Source organism: Ochotona princeps, chromosome 17 (assembly GCF_030435755.1).
Source record: "Ochotona princeps isolate mOchPri1 chromosome 17, mOchPri1.hap1, whole genome shotgun sequence".
Classification (NCBI taxonomy): Eukaryota; Metazoa; Chordata; class Mammalia; order Lagomorpha; family Ochotonidae; genus Ochotona; species Ochotona princeps.
The window spans coordinates 44,393,115-44,411,819 of record NC_080848.1 but is presented as its reverse complement, the minus strand read 5'-3'; the positions used below and the strand labels follow the sequence as shown (position 1 = coordinate 44,411,819).

Sequence of the window (18,705 nt, the reverse complement as noted above, 5' to 3'; positions counted from 1 at the left end):
CGCAGCGCGCGGCGCCGCGGGGGGCCGGCCGCTGTGCGCCTGCGCGCCGACAAGCCCGCTCCGGAGCGGTGCCGGCGGACGTCGGGGCAAGCGGCCCCCGTGACGTCGTCGTGCTGAGGAGCGCTTTAAAGTGCGGCCCGGGCGGGGCGTCCGAGGGTCGGTCGGCGGCGTCGAGGCGGGCGTTCGCGGCATGCCCCGTGGCCCGCGCCCTCCCCGCCTTCCGGTCACGCATGGAGGCCCGGCGCTGAGCGAGCGCGCCCTCCCCGCCGCCGCCTGCACGAGCGCCATGCCCGGCCGCCCCGGCCTGCCCGGGGGAGCCTAAGGGGTCGCGTCGCGGCGGGGCGAGCGGGAGCAGGAGCGGGAGCAGCAGCAGCAGCAGCAGCAGCAGGAGGCGGGTGGCCATGGCGGCCGCCGGCGGCTACACGGACCTGCGCGAGAAGCTCAAGTCCATGACTTCCCGGGACGGCGCCAAGGCGGGCGGCCGGGACGCCGCGGCCGCCGCCGCCGCCGCCGCCGCCGCCGCCGCTGCCGTGGCCGCCGCCGCCGCCGCCGCCGCGGCCGCCGGGGCCAACAAGCGCAAGTACGCCGAGGACTCGGACGCCGAGCGCAGCGACTACGAGGAGCAGCAGCTGCACAAGGAGGAGGAGGCGCGCCGGGTCAAGAGCGGCATCCGGCAGATGCGCCTCTTCAGCCAGGACGAGTGCGCCAAGATCGAGGCCCGCATCGACGAGGTGGTGTCCCGCGCCGAGAAGGGGCTCTACAACGAGCACACGGTGGACCGGGCCCCGCTGCGCAACAAGTACTTCTTCGGCGAGGGCTACACGTACGGCGCGCAGCTGCAGAAGCGCGGGCCGGGCCAGGAGCGCCTCTACCCGCCGGGCGACGTGGACGAGATCCCCGAGTGGGTGCACCAGCTGGTCATCCAGAAACTCGTGGAGCACCGCGTCATCCCCGAGGGCTTCGTCAACAGCGCTGTCATCAACGACTACCAGCCGGGCGGCTGCATCGTCTCGCACGTGGACCCCATCCACATCTTCGAGCGCCCCATCGTGTCCGTGTCCTTCTTCAGCGACTCGGCGCTCTGCTTCGGCTGCAAGTTTCAGTTCAAGCCCATCCGGGTGTCGGAGCCCGTGCTGTCCCTGCCCGTGCGCAGGGGGAGCGTCACGGTGCTCAGGTAACCGGAGGAGGACGGGGTGTGCGCGGCCAGGGGCAACCGGGACCACCGCCTGCAGGAGCAGGACGGGGTGTGTGCCTGATCGGGGGCGCCTGCATGTCATGCTCTCCTGCTTCCTGCGGGCAGCCAGGAGCTGGGGGCGCACGCTGCAGGTGGCTTGCTAGAAAGCTGTCGCTAGTGTGTGTCCCCTTTGCAGTGTGTTTTTTTTTTTTCCGTACTAAGCTTCCACTTCGAGATCTGTGCTTTAAAGAAGAACCAAGATCTGTTTCTGGTCCCCCAGGGCCTCCCCCTCTTCCATTCTAAGGGAGCAAGTGGTGTGGTGGATTGGGGGAGCCCAACACCCCCCGCAGGCCTCCTTATCGTGGCTCTGCTGAGGTGCTACCTGTTGGCAGGATGGGAGAGCGTGCCGTAAGGCGGGCCTCCTAGCACAGATGGCGGGAGCGGTAGCTCGTTTGCTGTCCTGGGGCCACCCAGGCAGGACAGCCAGAACCCCTGTGCTGTGGCAGAAAAAAGGACACCGCCTGCCCCTAGCCCTCTCAGTTAGCCTCGGCCAGCTCCCACACCTCCTGGGAGGCGGGGGTCGCCCTGGTTGACCACTGCCAGGAGTCCTCACCTGGGCATGGACTGCCACAGCGCTGCTGGCAGAGCCACTTAGCATGACATTCCCGGGACAGACGGTGCCAGGGCCGGCCCTGACTGTCGAAGGGCCCTCGGGGCCAGCATGCTGCCCGTGGAGGAGTCCTTTGCCCAGTGGTGTGTCTTCAGAGCCTGGAGCCTTGAGTAACCCTCCTGCCCCACAGTCTCAGGTCCTGATGGGTGGCATGTCTGATGGGGATCAGCAGGCAGGAAGGCGCCAAGTTTCCCTGCCGGTCCTGACCGGGCCACCCCAGGTGGGGACTCTGGCTCCTGTCTGCTTTGGGATCCTGGGGGCGTTCTTGCTGCTAGGCGTCCCATCTGTGGAGGGTGGCTCATGCCAGCTTCCAAAGCCTGTTAGAGTGGGCAGGGGTAATTTAGTGTCTTACACAGGGCTTGCCTCCCTCCACACCCACTTAGCACTCCTGGGGTGTCCATCCCGAGCTGCTGGGGGAGGCGCCCCATCAGTCCTAGTCAGCGGTGCTGCTGTGGGCTTTGGGGGCTCGGCTTCCTTGTGGGGGGGACACTGTCCCGGCATGCTAACATTCCTGGTCTCTGGCCCCTAGGAGCCCAAGTGTGTGCAGACATTGCTGTGTGTCAGGGTCCAGCCGCATCATTCCGCTTGGGAGTTGCTGATCTGGGATTCTAGAAACCCCTGGCTAACTCTCACAGCACCTGCCTGCTCCCTGGGCAGGTGGGTTGACACCTGCTTGTTAGGTGTGCCTCGGGTCAAGTCCTGCCCGTCACCTGCGCTGCCCTCCTCACTTCCTGCTGTAGATTCTGGCCCCGAGGTGGCTGCAGTGTACATGTCTCAGGCTTTTGGGTGGCAAGGGTTGACTTAGGCAGGGTCTGCCCATCTGTGGGAGCAAGGCCTCACGGATCCTTCTAGAAGCACTCTGGGCTCCTTCTCTACCCAGCGGTGCAGCTAGTCCTTTTGTAATCTTCCCATTTGGGGCCTGGGTGTGTGCCCTCTTACTGCCGTCCTTCAGGGATATTACACCCTCCTCTCCTTTCTGTCAATCCACCCCAGGTCCTTCTGTTTCCTGTGGGGTGGATTGGGTTAGATGAAAGCAGACTCCAGTTGGGCTAATTAGAATAATTACCTCAAGACTAATTGCTTACTTGCAGGCAGCTTTAATCACTGCTGTGCCGTGGTCTGTGGTATGGTGGCCACATGCCTGGAGACCTGGGTCCTGGCCACCCCCCAGGGTAGAACTGCCTGATGGTCGAGCCCTGGAGCAGCAACTCTTTAGGTTTGGGTGGGCTGATCTTGTTCAGCTGGTTGAAAGCAAAATTTAGCTTCCTGTCTTAAAATAGTTGGGAAAGTAGGGCAGATAGGTCCTGGGCTGCATCGTTCATGTCCAGGGGCCAGGGAGGAGCTGCCGTGTCAGGAGGAGCCCTGGGTTGGGCATTTGCTACCCTTGGCACTGCCCGGCCTGCTGGGACGGCTAGGGGCCGTGAAGTGAAGTAAGCCTGCGGCAGGCAATTAGCTTACTCCCGGTGCCCAGAGCCAGCCGAGGAGACGGGCGTAAAGCATTGCAGGGTGGCTGGCCACTTTAGGATGGGCAGTGATATGCAGTCTGGGGGCTGAGGTGTGTCCCCCAGGACAGCTTAGACCTTGTGGTTAGGAGGCACAGGTGGCCTTTTTTTTTTTTTTAAGATTTATGTATTTTTTTTACTACAAAGTCAGATATACGGAGAGGAGAGACAGAGAGGAAGATCTTCCGTCCGATGATTCACTCCCCAAGTGAGCCGCAACGGCTGGTGCGCGCCGATCCGAAGCCAGGAACCAGGAACCTCTTCTGGGTCTCCCACACGGGTGCAGGGTCCCAATGCATTGGGCCTTCCTCGACTGCTTTCCCAGGCCACAAGCAGGGAGCTGGATGGGAAGTGGAGCTGCCGGGATTAGAACCGGTGCCCATATGGGATCCCAGGGCGTTCAAGGCGAGGACTTTAGCCGCTAGGCCATGCCGCCAGGCCCACAGGTGGCCTTTTAACCCAAGTTACCTACACCCCATGCCACAAGAGTTTCCTGGCAGGCTTGGTCACAGCTCAGTGCTCCTACTTTCTTTTCTGGGCCTCAATATCCCTCACCTGCGAGACAGGCCAGGGATGCCTGTCTGAAGAAGTTGCAAGGTTGAGAAGCGTCGCCACATGTGCTTGAAGTTTACCTGGAAGTGTCGGGAGCTGAGCTGCCCTCCCTGGCTAGCTCCTGCCTGTCTACCTTGGTACCTATGGAATCGGAGCAGGTGGCTTCTGGGTTCGCAAGGGCCAAGGGCGCCTTATCCTGTTAATACTGTGTCACGTGGGAGACGCACCCCCTGCTAAGCCCTAGGCATCTGCTTGCTCCCCCCACCCCCGGAGGCCTGGGAGGGGTGAGCAGGTTAGAGGAGCTCGAGGTGTTTGCATAGATGGTCCAGCACCCAGTGTGTGGAGGTGAGTGGGGGTCTGTAAAGAGATTTATCATATAGGGAAGAAAGTTTCTAACAAGCCCGAATGTAGTGACTGAGCTGTGTTGGGGAAACTCGGCTTGGGGCTGGAGCCTGCTCCCCCAAGAGTGGCTGAGGGACCAGTGTTGCAGTGTGGGGCACTGGGGAGCTTGGTGCCTTTGAGGCCGGCATCCTGTCTGAGGGCCTGTGAACTCTGCCATCCAGTGCTCCCTGCTCCTGTGCTGGGGGAAGCAGCGCCCCCACGTGGGAGAGCTGAGTGCAGCGTTAGGGCCAATCACTGTAGACGTTTGCTGTAGGTGAAAGATCTCTCCCTGTCTCTGTCTGTCTCTATCAAATAAGTAATGTTTTTTTTTTTTTCTTCTTAAGTTGCTCTGAGGTATCGACCAGTGGGTAGCACACTTGATGCCTGCAGGATGCTGGGCGTTGTTGCTGGGGCTTGGTGGGGGCACTCGGGCCAAGCAGAGCAGGCCAGCTGGCCAGCATGCGCTGTTTCCTCCTCTACTTACCCTGTGACAGCAGAAGAGCACTGGAGCTTTCCTCCCAGCCAAGGGTAGGTCTGAACCCCGGGGTGAAGTCAGCTTCCAGCTGGCAGCTGTTTCTCTTGCAGTGAGTGGGTTCCTTAGCCTTCTGCCGGCCGTCAGCTGCCACAGCTGGGCCTGGAGAGCCACCCTCTGGCAGGAGTGTGACACTCTGAGGAAGAGTGTGCTGTGTCACTGTGGCCAGAGAGTTCGAGCAGATCAGTGCTACTGAGCCATGCAGGTGGGGTCAGTGCCAAGGTCGTCTGTAGGCCTGTGCAGTCCTCCCTCCAGTGTAGTTCCTCCTGGCAGGAACCTGGCAGGCTTGTTATTTATTCTAGAGCCCTTTGGAGGGTGGGGCAGGAGTATGGAGGCAGTCATCTGGATTTGCTCCAGAATTGCATTGAAAAAAAAAACAGTGGCTCCTTGTTGGAGGTGGGAATTCAGGGCCTTTGGTTGTGCCTGTGGCACAGGCCCACGCGCTGATAACGTTTGTTAACAGCAGGAAACAGGGTGCCTGGAGCCTGGATCAGCTGTGCAGGTTTGTGCCTAGGAGATCTGATCAGCCTTTAGGGAGGGGAATCAGGATCCTTAAGACTGGGTTTGATCCTGGACTCCCACTCCGCCAAATGTGAAGTGATACGAACTTGAGATGAGATTTAGTACATCAGGCTCTGGAAATCTGCTGGCCAATTCCAGGGGGGCCAGGCCGGATCTTGTTTCCTTAGCAGGTGCTAGACTCTACCTAGCCTAGGCCCAGGGTCCAGGCCTGGTCTGTATCAAGAGCTTAGTAAGTGGTAGTGAGGTGCCAAACACACTGCATTATCTTAATTATTATCACTTATTTTTTAACATTTATTGTTGTTGGAAAGGCAGATTTACGCACAGACAGATCTTCCATTGGATGGTCCACCCCTGAAGTGGCCACAAGGGCCAGAGGTGAGCTGATCAGGAGTCAGGAGCTTCTTCCCGGTCTCCCCCATGGGTGCAGGGTCCCAAGGCTTTGGGCCGTCCTCGACTGCTTTCCCAGGCCACAGGCAGGGAGCTGGATGGGAAGTGGAGCTGCCGGGATTAGAACTGTCACTCTCATAGGATCCCAGCGTGTGCAAGGTGAAGATTTAGCCATTGAGCCCTAGTGCTGGTCTTATTTTGATTTTTGTAGTGACCCTGGAGGGATGCCTCCCACTGATGCCTCTTCTAGGCTCTGCCCTTTACATTTTGTGAACTTTGGGTGACAGTGGGGAATACTTAAGTTACAAAGTGTGAGACAACAAATGACCTAGAGTCCACTACTGCCCATATAGCACAGGTGAGCCCTCGGAGGCTGCAGCTGTGTGTGAGCAAACGCGTCCCAGCCCAGAGTCCCAGATCCCTCCTGTGCGACACTTGTCGCCTAGTGGATATGAATAGGTGTTATCTGAGAAGGCCCTTTGCTTGAATAAGGTCAGCAGGTTCCCCTTTTGTGGTAGTCTCAGGTTTTGCACTTTCAAAAAGCATCAATATTTTGTGTTTTCCCAATGGGTTGAACTGTGGGCAGTTGTCTCGAGTCTCCTGTGGGATAAATGTTCAAAGGACACGCTTGAAGAACTCTGGGCTAGGAACATCCTGGGTAGAAACCCATGAAAGCAGTGTAACCCCAAATCCAAGTTTCAGGTGAGAGGTGTTTCCCTCAGGATCGAGCCCGCTGCCTTGGTTCTTGGGTGTTCTTGGCTCTTAAGTCCCACTCTTAGCCCTGTGGCCGGATGGCTGGTTCAAGGCCTCCTCCCAGAGTGCAGAGGTTTGTGGCCCCGGGGCAGTCTGGCGTTCCCAGCAGGTGGAAGGCAGGGAGGCAACCCTTTCCCCAGGCCTGCCTCCGGAGGGGCTCGTCGCCCTGCTCCCACGGGAGGTTTGGGAAGTGCAGTGTGCAGCCAGCGTTTCTAATCGGAAAGCCCCTAGCTGAGAAGGGGACAGTCATGTACCCGGAACATTTGTAATCTTGTCACTTGTGGGAAAAAAGTAGATACTGAGTGTGATGGAAATTCTTGAAATATCCCAAACACAGCTGTTTTGAAATTTTGGATCCCCAAAATGGAGGAATTCGGAGGACTAATTTCCTTTTGGCACAGGGTAGTCCGAGTTCTCTGCGGCAACTCAGTGCTGCCAGTAGCTGCCCTGCTTCCCATGTGTGCTGAGGGCTGAGAGGAGGAACTGAGGGAGGAAGAGACGCGGTTCTCGCCCGTGCTGGCTTCAGTCACTGTAGTCCCCGACGTCACTAAAGTTAGACCTTCTTGGAGTCTTTGTTATTTTCACTTCATTCAGAAGGAAAGGGGTCTTTCATGCATTGGTTCATTTCTCAAGTTCCCGCAGCAGCCAAGGTGTAGGCCTCAGCCAGGTACCGAGAGCTCACCTGAGGGCTCCCGAGGGCATGGCAGGGGCCTGGGGCCCCGAGCCTGCTGGGATGTACACGTTTCAGGAAGCCGGCTTGGAAGTGGAGGAGCTGGGACTCCAGCCAGGCCCTCCGACATGGGATGTGGGTGGCCTAGGGCGCGGCTGCACCTCTCACGGGCCTCTCCTTGGAGAGGCTCATGGTGTCGGCTGGCTTGTTTGCTTATTGGAAAGGCAGAGTGACAGGGCCCTCTGCCGGCTAGCTCTTGCCCCACATGGCCATAGTGGCTAGGGCTGGACCAGGCTGCATCCAGGCGCCTGAAACTCCATCTGGGCTCCGCGAGTGGCAGGGCACGTTAGTAGGGAGGTGGATAGGGAGTGAAGCAGCTGGGATTTGACCTGGCACTGTCACATGGGATACCAGAGTCACGGGCAGCGTTTTCACACCCTGTGCCACAACCTGCTTCTTGACGGGTTCTTGGAATAGTTTCCTGGGGCTTCACGTGGTGTTTCCCCTCGGAGATGCCTGAGCTCCCAGGAACCCTGCAGGGTCGCATGGTCACGTGTTGTGTGTTCTTTGCAGTGGGTATGCTGCTGACGAGATCACGCACTGCATACGGCCTCAGGACATCAAGGAACGCCGCGCCGTCATCATCCTCAGGAAGTAAGTGGTGCCCACTGCCCTGGGGCGGGCCGACGCAGCAGGGTGGGATCCGGGGTGCCCGCTGCCCCAGGGGTAGGTGGGACCTGGGACGCCACAAGCCCCAAGGCTTCCTGTTTGCCTTCTCTGAAGGATAAGCTTTCTTGTCTTTTTATTGGAGAATTCAATTCTTTAGCTGTTTGGGGAGTTAAGGACTGAGCAAAAACACATCTTGATATTTACGGACATTCTTGAGATAAAATCTGGGGAGCATTTCCAAACTCCACTTTACCCCCTGACTTTCCTCACCTCTTTGGTTCTTGTCACTTGTGCTGTTGGTGATTATTTTTGGACTGTGCCTTAGCAGCCTGCTTTGCAAACGCCTGGTTGTTCCCTTCTGGGAAGAGCAGGAGTGAGAGGGGAGACAGGGTGGGTGGCGACAAGCCAGGTCTCCGCAGGCTTGTGGTCGTGCCTGTTCTGCCTGAGGAGGAATTGGAGAGGTCCTTGGCGAGCCGGCACAGCCAGCCAGACATGGCGTCCAGCAGATCTTGTTCTGAAGGGACTCGGACAGAGCACAGGCTGCTTCCGGGGTCAACGGAAGGGCCAAATGATGCCTGACTTGAGCAGTTGTCAGTGTGTGGTCATTCATCCTGTTAATTCAGATCTATTTCATTAGATTTCCGTAGTTTTTCCCTGATTTTTTTTTTCTTTTCCTAAGGATTTACTTATTTTACTTGAAAAATCAGAATTGAGGTAGAGAGGAAAAGGCAGCAGAGCTTCCAGCTGCTAGTTCACCGTCCAAGTGGTTGATACGGCCAGAGCTGGGCTGGTCTGAGGCCAAGAGCCAGGAGCGTCTCCCAGGTGTGTGCAGGGCCCGAAGACCTGGGCCATCCCCCGCTGCTGTCCCAGCACACGAGCAGAGAGCCAGATCTGAAGAGCAGCCGGGACATGAACTGGCGCCCCACGGGATGCCACAACCATAGGTGGAGGATTAGCCTGTTGAGCCACTGTGCTGGCTCCCAGTCTTACCTGCCTTCCTGTGTGGGCCCCACGTTGCCCGTAGAAGTTACCTAGATTGTTCCTGTTTGTGATGGTTTGACTGGCTTGCCTTATTCTTAAATTGAATGATAAAGAGTAACAGACAAGTCAAGAGCTTCTGCCCACTGGCTCACTTCCTCAGTTGCCTGCAGCAGGGGGCTTGTACCAGGGCCTGGGAGCTCAGTTCTCTTGACTGCGTGTGAGTTGGTGGCAGCTCGGTAACTCGAGCCACGCCACTGCCTCCCAGGATCTTGGCCTTAGCAAGAAGGAGGCTGGGGGATCCGACACAGGCCATGGGGTGTGGGGCAGGCATCCTTACTGTGTAGTAACCACCAGGCCAGACACCTGCACCAGTCCTTCGTGCTCTTGACATTGGTTGGAATCCTGGCTAACGATTTTTTCTCACATGTAGCTGGAATATGGGTTTTGGGAGAGAAACCCAGAGATAAAGTGCCATTTTTGTCACGTACCAAGGATACATGCTGTCCTGTGACTTAGCACTGTTGAGGTTGGTGACCAGGGTAATGAAGTGGTCGTCTGGCTTTGCAACATGAAGTTGGGTTTTCCCCTGGCCACAGTGGGCTTCTGGGAAGAAAGTCTGTCCACCCAGCCCTACATTTTAAAAAGCAAATCTGGCTCTACCTTCCCGAGGGAGGAGTATCCGCATAAATGACTTGGAGTTCCTCATGGGGTGCGTTTATTCTCCCCTTATATAGCAATTTATGGATCATGGGCATTTATTTTACAAATTTTTCTAGCTGTGGCCACTTTGAGCTCTTTTCAGTTTTTCTGGCTTTTGTGTGTTTTTTGTTTGTTTGTTTTTCTAAGATTGACTTTATTTTACTTGAAAGCCAGAGGCCAGAGCGATCAAGTGGAAGAAAGAGAGGGGGCTTGCACACTCTCCCGAATGGCTGCAGTGACTGCAGCTGGGCTAGGCAGAGGCCAGGAGGCTGGAAAGCCTTCAGATTTCCCACGTGGAGGCAGACTCGGGCTCGGGCCGTCTTGGCTGCGGGGAGCAGGATCAAAAACAGAACACCGAGGATTCGAGCCGTATTCTGATGTGGGTCGCAGCTTGACTTGCTGTGCCACCAGACCAGCCCTTTGCCATCTTTTTAACTCGAGTCAGTGACTTGCGCGTCCTGACCCCACAGGCCACCACCCCACAGGAAGGTGGTGTATGAGACGTCTTTGGCATGTCTGTACCGCTTGGTCAAATCCCAGTTTGCCCGTGAGTCTTGCGACAATCCTGAGGCGGGGCTGCCCTGGGCCTGTGGGACCTCCTGACACCTGGGTCACCTTGGCAGTTGGCGGCACTGTCTTCCAGCCTAAGAACATCCCCAACCAGACAGAGGAACGTTTTTTTTGTCCCTTTGTACTGTGTTTCCCGGTACTTTTTGGCACCAGCCAAGACCGAGTGAGCATCCGGAGTGGAGCTGCCTTCAGATCTCCTCTCCCTGGTTGCTCTGTCTCACTAGCCAGGCCCGCGCAGGCCGGGAGCCCATCTAAAGCTAGAGTGGCCAATTCTCGGGAATTCCCTTCGAGCCTCACAGCCTCTTATCCCAGAGAAACCTGCCAGAGGTGCAAGTGGAGATGGCACAGCTGCCCTGGCTGCTGGGCAGGTGGCCCTCGGCTCGGCGTCTGCACTGGCTGGCGGGAGTAGCGGTTGTCATGGAGGCTGCTCTGGTCACCAGCCTCAACAGTGCTAAGTCACAAAACAGCATGTATCCTTGGTACGTGACAAAAATGGCACTTTATCTCTGCGTTTCTCTCTGACCTGACTGGGTGCAGCACCCTCCCGCCACTCTCTAGCAGTCCCGTGTGGCATGGCGTGGCGCAGCCCAGGCATCTGCTGTGATCTTGTATCTGCTACTCTTCATTTTATTTAAGCTTCATGTATGTATTGAAAGGTAGTCGTGGGGAAGGGAGAGAAAGCAGAGATGGGATTCAGAGAAAAATCTTGCATGTAAGTGCGTGCAGCAGTCGGGGCTAAGCAGGAAACTGGCTTGAAGGTGGAGTGGTCCTGGAACCAGGCAGTCCTGGTGTGAGATGCAGGTGCCCCAGGGCCTGTCCTTCACTCGCAGGATGGCCTGTGGACTTGTATCCTCGGCTCTGGAGGCTGCATGGCCTCTGGGTGTGCCCTCAGTCAGCAGGTCTACAGCTCCTCAGGGGACCCACCTGCTCCCTGGGCACACACACTGAAGGTTGGCTGACCAAGCCCTCTTCCAAGACACAAGAGGCATCCCCAATGCACCCACCCTACCTCCCAGCCTAGACACTTGCCTTGCTGAGTTTCCACATCCCCATTCTGTACAGGTGGAGAGGTCCCTGTGGAGCCCAGGATGGGACCCCATGCAGTGTGAGTATGTTCAGAGTTCAGATGGTGAGGGACACAACAGAATATGACAAGTCACAGAAGGGAGCCTTGTGGCCGCAGCCGTGCCCGACCACAGCAGGAGAGGCACTGGGGTACCTGGCTGCGGAGTGCCTTCTGAGGCTGTGCTCTGGGCATGGAGCCTGGCCCTGATGTCCTCATAGGGAGCAGTGCCATTCTCGACTTTTTTTTTTAAGATTTGCTTATTTTTACTGGAAATATTTACAAAGAGGAGAGACAGAAAGATCTTCCATCTGCTGGTTCACTCCCCAAGTGGCCACAACAGCCAGAACTGAGCTCATCTGAAGCCAGGAACTTCTGGATCTCCCATGCAGGTGTAGAGTCCCAAAGCTGGACACGAATTGGCACTGTTATGGATCCTGGCGCTTGAAGAGGGAGGAATAGCCAATCGAACCATTGTCCTCCCTCCCCCAGCCCACATGCACGCCTTGCCCAGTTGGGACCGTGAGACCAGCGAGACAGGTGCTGGGCTTGTGCTTGTGTGTCTTCAGGCCTGCGTGCTCCCCTGTGTGCTTGCGATGGTGACTGCTGGGGGGCAGGTCTTCTCCTGGGCCCTTCTTCCTGGTGCTGGTGCCAGGCCACCAGGGGGCTGAGCTCAGTGGAGCGCAGGGAACTCAGTATGGCATTACATAGCCCAGGGGAGGTGGGGGCAGACTTGGTATCTGACCCTGTTGTGTCCTGAAGGATGGCATCAACACCTCACTGGGCCTGAGCTGGGAGACCCTGTGTACGTGGGGTGCTGGCCCGTAGAGCCCTGGCTCCTGGGCGTGAAGGTGCACGCACGTAGTATGTTTGGAGAAACCCCAGTGGCCTGGATTTGTTACAGGCTGGGGTTCCAGGGAGTCAGCCTGAGTCCAGGACCGTGTGCTTGGGACTGTGTCCCTTCTCAGGAGATCCCCTTCCTGTGCTTCGAGGCCCTGCTGACCACAGCAAGCTGCTGCTCTGGGGAGAGGGACTCCGGAGGGCCTGGGGACTGGCCTGCTCTTCCTAGAAGTGTGATGACAGGGGCACTGTGGCTTAGGGGCCCACGTGCTCGGGGAGGGTGGAGCCAGGAGTTGGGTAGTGGTTGGCTGTAGGCTGGGGACTGACCACTCTCTGGTTCCCGTGGCCTGAATGCAGCTAGTTTCCATCTTCCAAAAGTGGGGGTGTTGCTGCAGTGGAGCACCCCTGCCCCAGATACATCTTCTCGGGAGCTTGCCCAAGGATGCCAGAGACGAACCAATCCTGTGCCTTCCAAGTCCATGTGCTGCTCCTGCAGCATCCTCCTGAGGCCTCGACCCAGGGACTGCTCTGTCCTGACACCCTGGGGGACTCCTGGAGTGTGGGGGTCTGCTGGCTGAGCCTCGTTTTATGTTTCTGGTGTGCCCTAGACACAGGCTCTAGTCTGTAAGATGGATCTTGATTCCATTGCTGGCTGAGGCGGCCCAGCTCCAAAACTTGCTGTTAGAACTCCACACTGGTTTCTGCTGAGCTCCTAGGAGCTTGCCAGTGAAAAGGGGTTTGCTCTCAAGTCAAAGCTTCTGGTGGGATCTGGTCCAGCTCTGTGAGGTGAAGGCGGAGCTTCTCCAGCTGCAATGAGGTGGGCTTGTAGCAGTGCCAGAGGATGTTCCAGGTCCTCTGGGCACCGGAGCTCGCATGGCTCCCACTGTAGGTCAGACCAGGACCCTGCCTGAGGTCGCCGTGTGGGAGAGCGGTACCCTTTGCTGCTGTCGGGCAACCAGAGGCCATGTCTTCCAGGGGGTCAGCTGGGCCCACCTGTGTCTCAGCAGTCCTCAGTCTGCGGCAAGGTCCACTTCCGCTGCCTCTTCTACCCAGGAAGCACTGGGGTCCTCCTCAGGGCTGTCTGGGGTAGAATGTACCCCAAAGGTGTGCCATTTGGGTGGAGGCACAGGTTGTCATTGTGGTGGCTCTGCTGTTCTCTTCCTGCCCACCCCTACCCCAAGGGCACAGCTTTGGGGGAACCCCAGCAGGGCTTCCTGGAGTACCCAGGAGCCATCCTGCCCTGAGCAGGGCTGCCGCACACACACTCCGTATGAGATCTTGGCTCTGGGAGTGCAGGAGGAGGGACCTCCTTGCACAGGGCTCTCCACCACACGAGTCCTTCCCAGCAGATGGAATGGCTGATGTGGTGGTTGGGCTCTGCCACCTGCTCCTTGTGGCTCAGGTCACTCGAATTCATATCCTCATATCTGGGTCTCGCTCCGTACCACCTCTACCCAGGTAGCCTAGCTTTGAAGGAGTCCTAGACCTTTAGAGCCGGTCTGTCTCCTTGGTTCAGATGGGAAAATGGCCTGCCCCCAGAGTGGCAGGGCCGAGACCAGGTCCTCGGGTGCAGCCCAGGTGGACTAGTTGGTGAGGTAAGAGCAGAGTCAGGGCTAGCTGCCCTTGCAGCCACTCTGCCCCCCAGGTGGGCCTGAGATCGTCAGGTAAGTGATTCCCAGCTACCTTTGCCAGAGGGACCCCTACCCAGGTATTCAGGGTGCTTCCTGCCCTCGTAGGTGAAGTTCCAGCTGGGCTTATACTTTCCTCTGGTAACCTCGAGGCTGTGTGACTTGTCACCTGGTGGACCCAGTTTTCCGTCTGTTTACAGCAAGCCAGCCAGCCGTGGGGAGGTGGGCAGCTGTGTGGGCCGGCTGCATTGTTACCAAGGATGTTAAGCAGCTTAGCCAGGGCCGCCCGGGTTTCCCTCCTGCTTCTCAGCATTGTTGTGAGGGGTGACCTCTAACTGCCTGAACTGCCTGCCCAGGCTCCTCCATCTTTCCATCTTCTGACCATCATGAGGTCTTCCTTTCAGGAGTATGTTCCTTGGGCCTTGTACTGGTGTGGGGGCAGAAGCCCTTTGATATTGCTTGGTTAGCGTCCTGGAAGGAGCAGCATCCAGGTGGCTGTGGCGGGATGGAGCCTGGCTGGCGTCTGTGGAGATGGCTTGGCCTACCCCCTCTTCCATCAGCGTGTCTGCTCCAGCCCTCTACTGGTGTGCACCGGCCCTTCCGCAGGGGTTGGGTAGGGACTGGGACACAGCGCTGAGAGCCAGCTGGGAGTCTCCAGCAGGAGGGTCCGTGTCCCTGCTGCTCAGTCCACACTGCTGAGAGGCAGTAGCCCGGCTTCTGGTGGTACCACGGGGAGGCTGGATGGCTCCTGCTGGCCTGCCGCAGGGAGGCTTGGTCTGAGGGGCCCGAGCATCACTGGACGCCCATTGGTGACCTATGGTGTTTTCTTTTCAGGACCAGACTAGATGCTCCCCGGCTGGAAACCAAGTCCCTGAGCAGCTCCGCATTGCCACCCAGCTACATCTCGGACCGCCTGTCAGGAAACCACAGGGACCCTTCTCTGAAGCCCAAGCGATCCCACCGCAAGGCAGACCCAGATGCAGCCCACAGGTACGCGGACCTGGCTGCAGGGGGAGGAGAGCAGGAGCCGGTCCTTGAGGCTGCTTCCCCTGCATGGGTGGGACCCCTTGTCTCTTTCCTGGTGAGTGCCTTTGTCCCACCTGAAAAGGGAGGAAAAAGGCAGAAAAGGCAGAAAGCCTGACAGGTGAGAATGTGTTGCTGCTCAAGGAATTCCCCCAGGTCAACAGCTCTCCCAGGTGTTGGCTTGGGTGATAGGAGGGTGTCTCGGGACTTGACAAGTGTTGAACCAAGGGGCATGTTCAGAAGTAGTGGAAGGTTCTCAGGTAGTCATGTTCAAGACAACACCGTGGATGGAAAAGACGTGTGGGCAGACAGTGGAGGCCGGAAGAAGTCAGGGCTGGCCCTCTGGGTAGGGAAGAGTGGAGTGGTGTTGGCCGTCATGGAACCGGCAGGCTGAGGGGAATTGGTAGGAGTGACATGGGGAGTGTTGGGAAGTGTTGGGGGCTTGTGCAGGGTCTTGCTGATGAAATAGGGCAGGGGCCTTCTGTCACAGCCTCAGCGGGCATCCTGAGAGCCAGGCAGACCCCAAGGGGTCACTGGGGAGTGTGCCGGCGGATTAGGCTGGCTGCTGGCCTTGGAGGATCGTCCCAAGGCCAGGCCCTCCTGCCAGCTGCCCGGTCCTAGCCCTTTCTCCCTGCAGGCCGCGGATCCTGGAGATGGACAAAGAGGAGAACCGCCGCTCGGTGCTGCTGCCCACGCACCGGCGGAGGGGCAGCTTCAGCTCCGAGAACTACTGGCGCCAGTCCTACGAGTCCGCGGAAGACTGCTCGGAGGCGGCGGGCAGCCCTGCCCGCAAGGTGAAGATGCGGAGGCACTGAGGCCCGGCCCCGGGGAACTCTGGCCCATCCTCACCGAGCTGCCCCTTTGTGTTGAGGGTTTGCTTTTTGTTTTCTGTTGGTTTTTTTCTTCCTTGATCCTATATATTGTTTCCTTGGTTTGTTGCCTGTGAAGGCTGACAAGAAAGGCCCAAGAGCTGGGCACTCGTGTTCTTGATTTTCCTCCTTGGTGGAAAGGCTGTTGGTGTGCGTAGGGGACGGAGGCTTGCGCTGGGGGAGCCAGCACAGGTGTAGGGGCTGTGTCAAACTGGGTTTATTTAAAAGAAACAATGTTTTGGTTCAGAAAATCCTTGTTTTGCTTTCATTGTAAATCTGCAGTTTCTAAACAGTTGATCCTCCTTGCCCACTCCTTGGCTCCGTTGCTCTCTGCACTGGGTGGAGGTGCCCGGAGTGCCCGCCGTCCCCTCCCCTCGCTGCTCTCAGGCCCCGGAAGCTCACATAAACGCCCTCTCCTCCTGCCGTGGCAGAGCTCTTCAGGTTGGCAGGTTGGGTGTGCTCAGTGCCTGCTGCTGGCCCGCAGTCCCCGGGCTGCTCCTTCCAGGCACGTGCGTGCGGTTGTACAGTTAGGGTTGCCACATCGGGTCAGTTTTAGGAGTCGTTTCTAGCTAGAAGGACGCATGTCCTTCCAAGTCTAGCTTTTGGGATATGGGAAATTGTTGTGGTGTGTGGTAGGGTTTTGTTTTGAGTTGTGGTTTTTTTTTTTTTTTTTTTTTCCTTTGATCTCCTTTTGCCTTCTCTGTCTCCTACTCTGGCCAGCTTGGGCCTTGCCCCCACCCCCCGGTCATCCCTCTCGAAAGGGGCCTGTTCTGCCTGCCTGCCTGCAGCATGCACCCCGGCGAGCGCTCAGGCCTGCATACGGGGTCGGTGCCTCTTCGCCTCAGGGGCGTGGGAGCTGGGGAACGGGCTTAGAGAAATAATCAAAGGAAAAAACAAGTCCTTGCTAGTTGCTCCCACTTAGATCTCAGAAGGAGCAAGGCTTTGCTCGTCTGGATTCATGAGGGACATTTTGCCAGCCGGAGCAGGGACCCTCCTGGCAGCCGGGGGCTTGGCACGGAGGTGGCAGAGTTCCGGGGCGGCCACCGTCAGAGCCCCTCTCAGGGGCCAGAACTCCTTTGCCAGCGTGGATTCCTCAAGTCAGGACTGCATCACTAAAGCAGTTGCAGTTTTATTTTTTTTACAGCTTTTTTCCCAAAAAAAAAAAAAGGTTTGTAGTTGTGTGTGCAGCACTTTGCCCTGATATGTGTGCTCTACAATAAAAACCAAATCTAATATATTTTGAAACAGTTGTCTGATGCTGTTGTCAAAGCAGGCTTGCGCCGAGTGCTCCTGTACTCTCTGGGCTTTCCTCAGTTTTGTCAGTGCCCACCAGCCATCCACCAGCACCCCGGGGGTGGTTGAAGGTGGACTTGCCCACTGCTCTGTGTCCACTCCCCGGAGGGTGGGGTTCATGAGCCCAAAGACCACACTCTGCTGACTTCTAGAAGCGTCTCTCCCTGGGTGTGGCTATAAGGCTGAGCGCCAGAGAAGATGGAAACTTGGGCACGGACAAAGGCAGCGAGTGAGGCGGACTCACGTGGATGTGCGAGTTGTTGTGCTCAGTAAACAAATTCTTGCGTTCCCATGCCGCATCGGCCCAGCCCTCATGGGGATCCCCACAGAGGACGCGGCAGCTGGGCCCTGCTCTCAGATTGGACAGCCTGGAGGAGGCATCTGGAGAGGGGTGAGGACTTCAGTCCCTTGGCCTCTGTGACCTGCGCATAGGACCCAGCCAACGGTGTGGGCCTGGAATCTGCCTCGCTGGGGCCTGGCACTCAGAGGCAGCCCGCTTGGCTGCATTCCTGCTGTGGGAACCCACACAAGTTGCTGAAGTGCTGTGTGACCAAGCAGACTTGGGCCTGGAGAGAAGGACCAGCTGCCATGGGCTCGCTGGCCCAGTGGGCCTACAGGGTCATCCCTCGACTGGGCAGGCAGTGGAGCCTGTGCCCTGGAGAGGAGACGGACACCACTCGAGTGTTGGCCACACTGGGTGCTGCGGTGGAGTTGGGCACCTGATCCTGTGCCTGAGCCACCTGTTCCTGGGGTACAGGACAGGGTTCAGTGAAGGGCTGTGGGACCTTGGCAACACTGCTTTTATGGCTGTGACAAAGGTCGAGAGCCTGCTCCTGCACCCCAGCCCGTGGAGAAGGCGGGCCCCGCTCACGCTCGTCTGGGCAGCATCTGAGCATCTTGACTGTGCCAGCCTCAGCGCTGCCAATGAAGACAGAGTCTGAAAGGCAGAGGCGTCGCTGTGGAGGAAGTGCTGGGGCTGGCGTCGGGTGGTGCTTGAGACGTGACCTGGGGAATCTGCATTCCCACGCTGGGCTGCAGCCTGGCCCAACCCTGGCTGGCTGTTAGCAGGCATCCCGAAAGTCTTCTTGCAGGTGGAAGATCTCTCTCTGTTCTAGGTATTCTACTGTCTGTCTCAATGGGTTTGGATGTACGGTCCACCAGGGCATCCAGTGCAGTAGCCTAGTGGTTAAAGTCCTCACCTTGTGCACCAGGATCCCATATAGGCTGCTCCACTTCCCATCCAGCTCCCTGCCTGTGGCCTGGGAAAGCAGTGGAGGACGTCCCAAAGCCTTGGGACCCTGCACCCACATGAGAGACCCGGAAGAGGCTCCTGGCTCCTGGCATCGGATCTGCTCAGCTCCAGCTGACTTTCCAATAAAAATGCATCTTCAAAAATCCATCATGCCTACTGAGACCCCTGTTCCCAGGCGGTGACGTCGACAGGTGCCAGTAGTTGGGACCTGATCCTTTGGGAGTGGAGCGGAGACACTGCACCTACTGCTGCCCTGCTGTTTCTCCCCTGGTAACCTCACTGTCACGTCTGATACTCATCAAAGATGGAGAGCTCGCCACCTCGGCTGGTCTCCACCATGCCTGCCCGCTGAACGCCGGACGTGTTGGCGAGTGTGGAGTCCGGGCAGGCTTGGCAGCGTGGGTGGTGGCGCGTGACCATGTATCACAACTTCATGTTGATTCCACTGTGCAAATGCCACTGTTTTGAACATGGTGAGTTAACTTCACCCGCTTCCCACAGCTATTTTTATTGGAAAGTCAGATACACAGAGAGAAGGAGAGACAAAGATCATCTTCCATCCAATGGTTTACTCCCCAAGTGACCGCAACAGCTGGTGCTGCGCTGATCTGAAGCCAGGAGCCAGGAGCTCAGAGCTCTTCCAGGTCTCCCACGTGGGTGCAGGATCCCAAG

General features: G+C 57.8%; 1 protein-coding gene across 1 annotated transcript; it reads left to right on the top strand.

Annotated features, from left to right (window-relative positions):
• Nucleotides 1-72: 72 nt before the first annotated feature.
• ALKBH5 (alkB homolog 5, RNA demethylase) lies at nt 73-16,153 on the top strand. The gene is made up of 4 exons (XM_004599381.2): nt 73-1,174; nt 7,720-7,800; nt 14,431-14,586; nt 15,257-16,153. The coding sequence occupies exons 1-4, from the start codon at nt 402-404 to the stop codon at nt 15,432-15,434; spliced, it is 1,188 nt and encodes a 395-aa protein (XP_004599438.2). The 5' UTR covers nt 73-401; the 3' UTR covers nt 15,435-16,153.
• The last annotated feature ends 2,552 nt before the right edge of the window (nt 16,154-18,705 follow it).

Bases quoted from the DNA above. Each gene is read 5' to 3' on its own strand.
- ALKBH5 (XM_004599381.2), top strand. From the start codon at position 402: ATGGCGGCCGCCGGCGGCTACACGGACCTGCGCGAGAAGCTCAAGTCC. The intron at 1,175-7,719 runs GTAACCGGAGGA...TGTTCTTTGCAG, and splicing joins GGGAGCGTCACGGTGCTCAG to TGGGTATGCTGCTGACGAGA. The intron at 14,587-15,256 runs GTACGCGGACCT...TTCTCCCTGCAG, and splicing joins GACCCAGATGCAGCCCACAG to GCCGCGGATCCTGGAGATGG.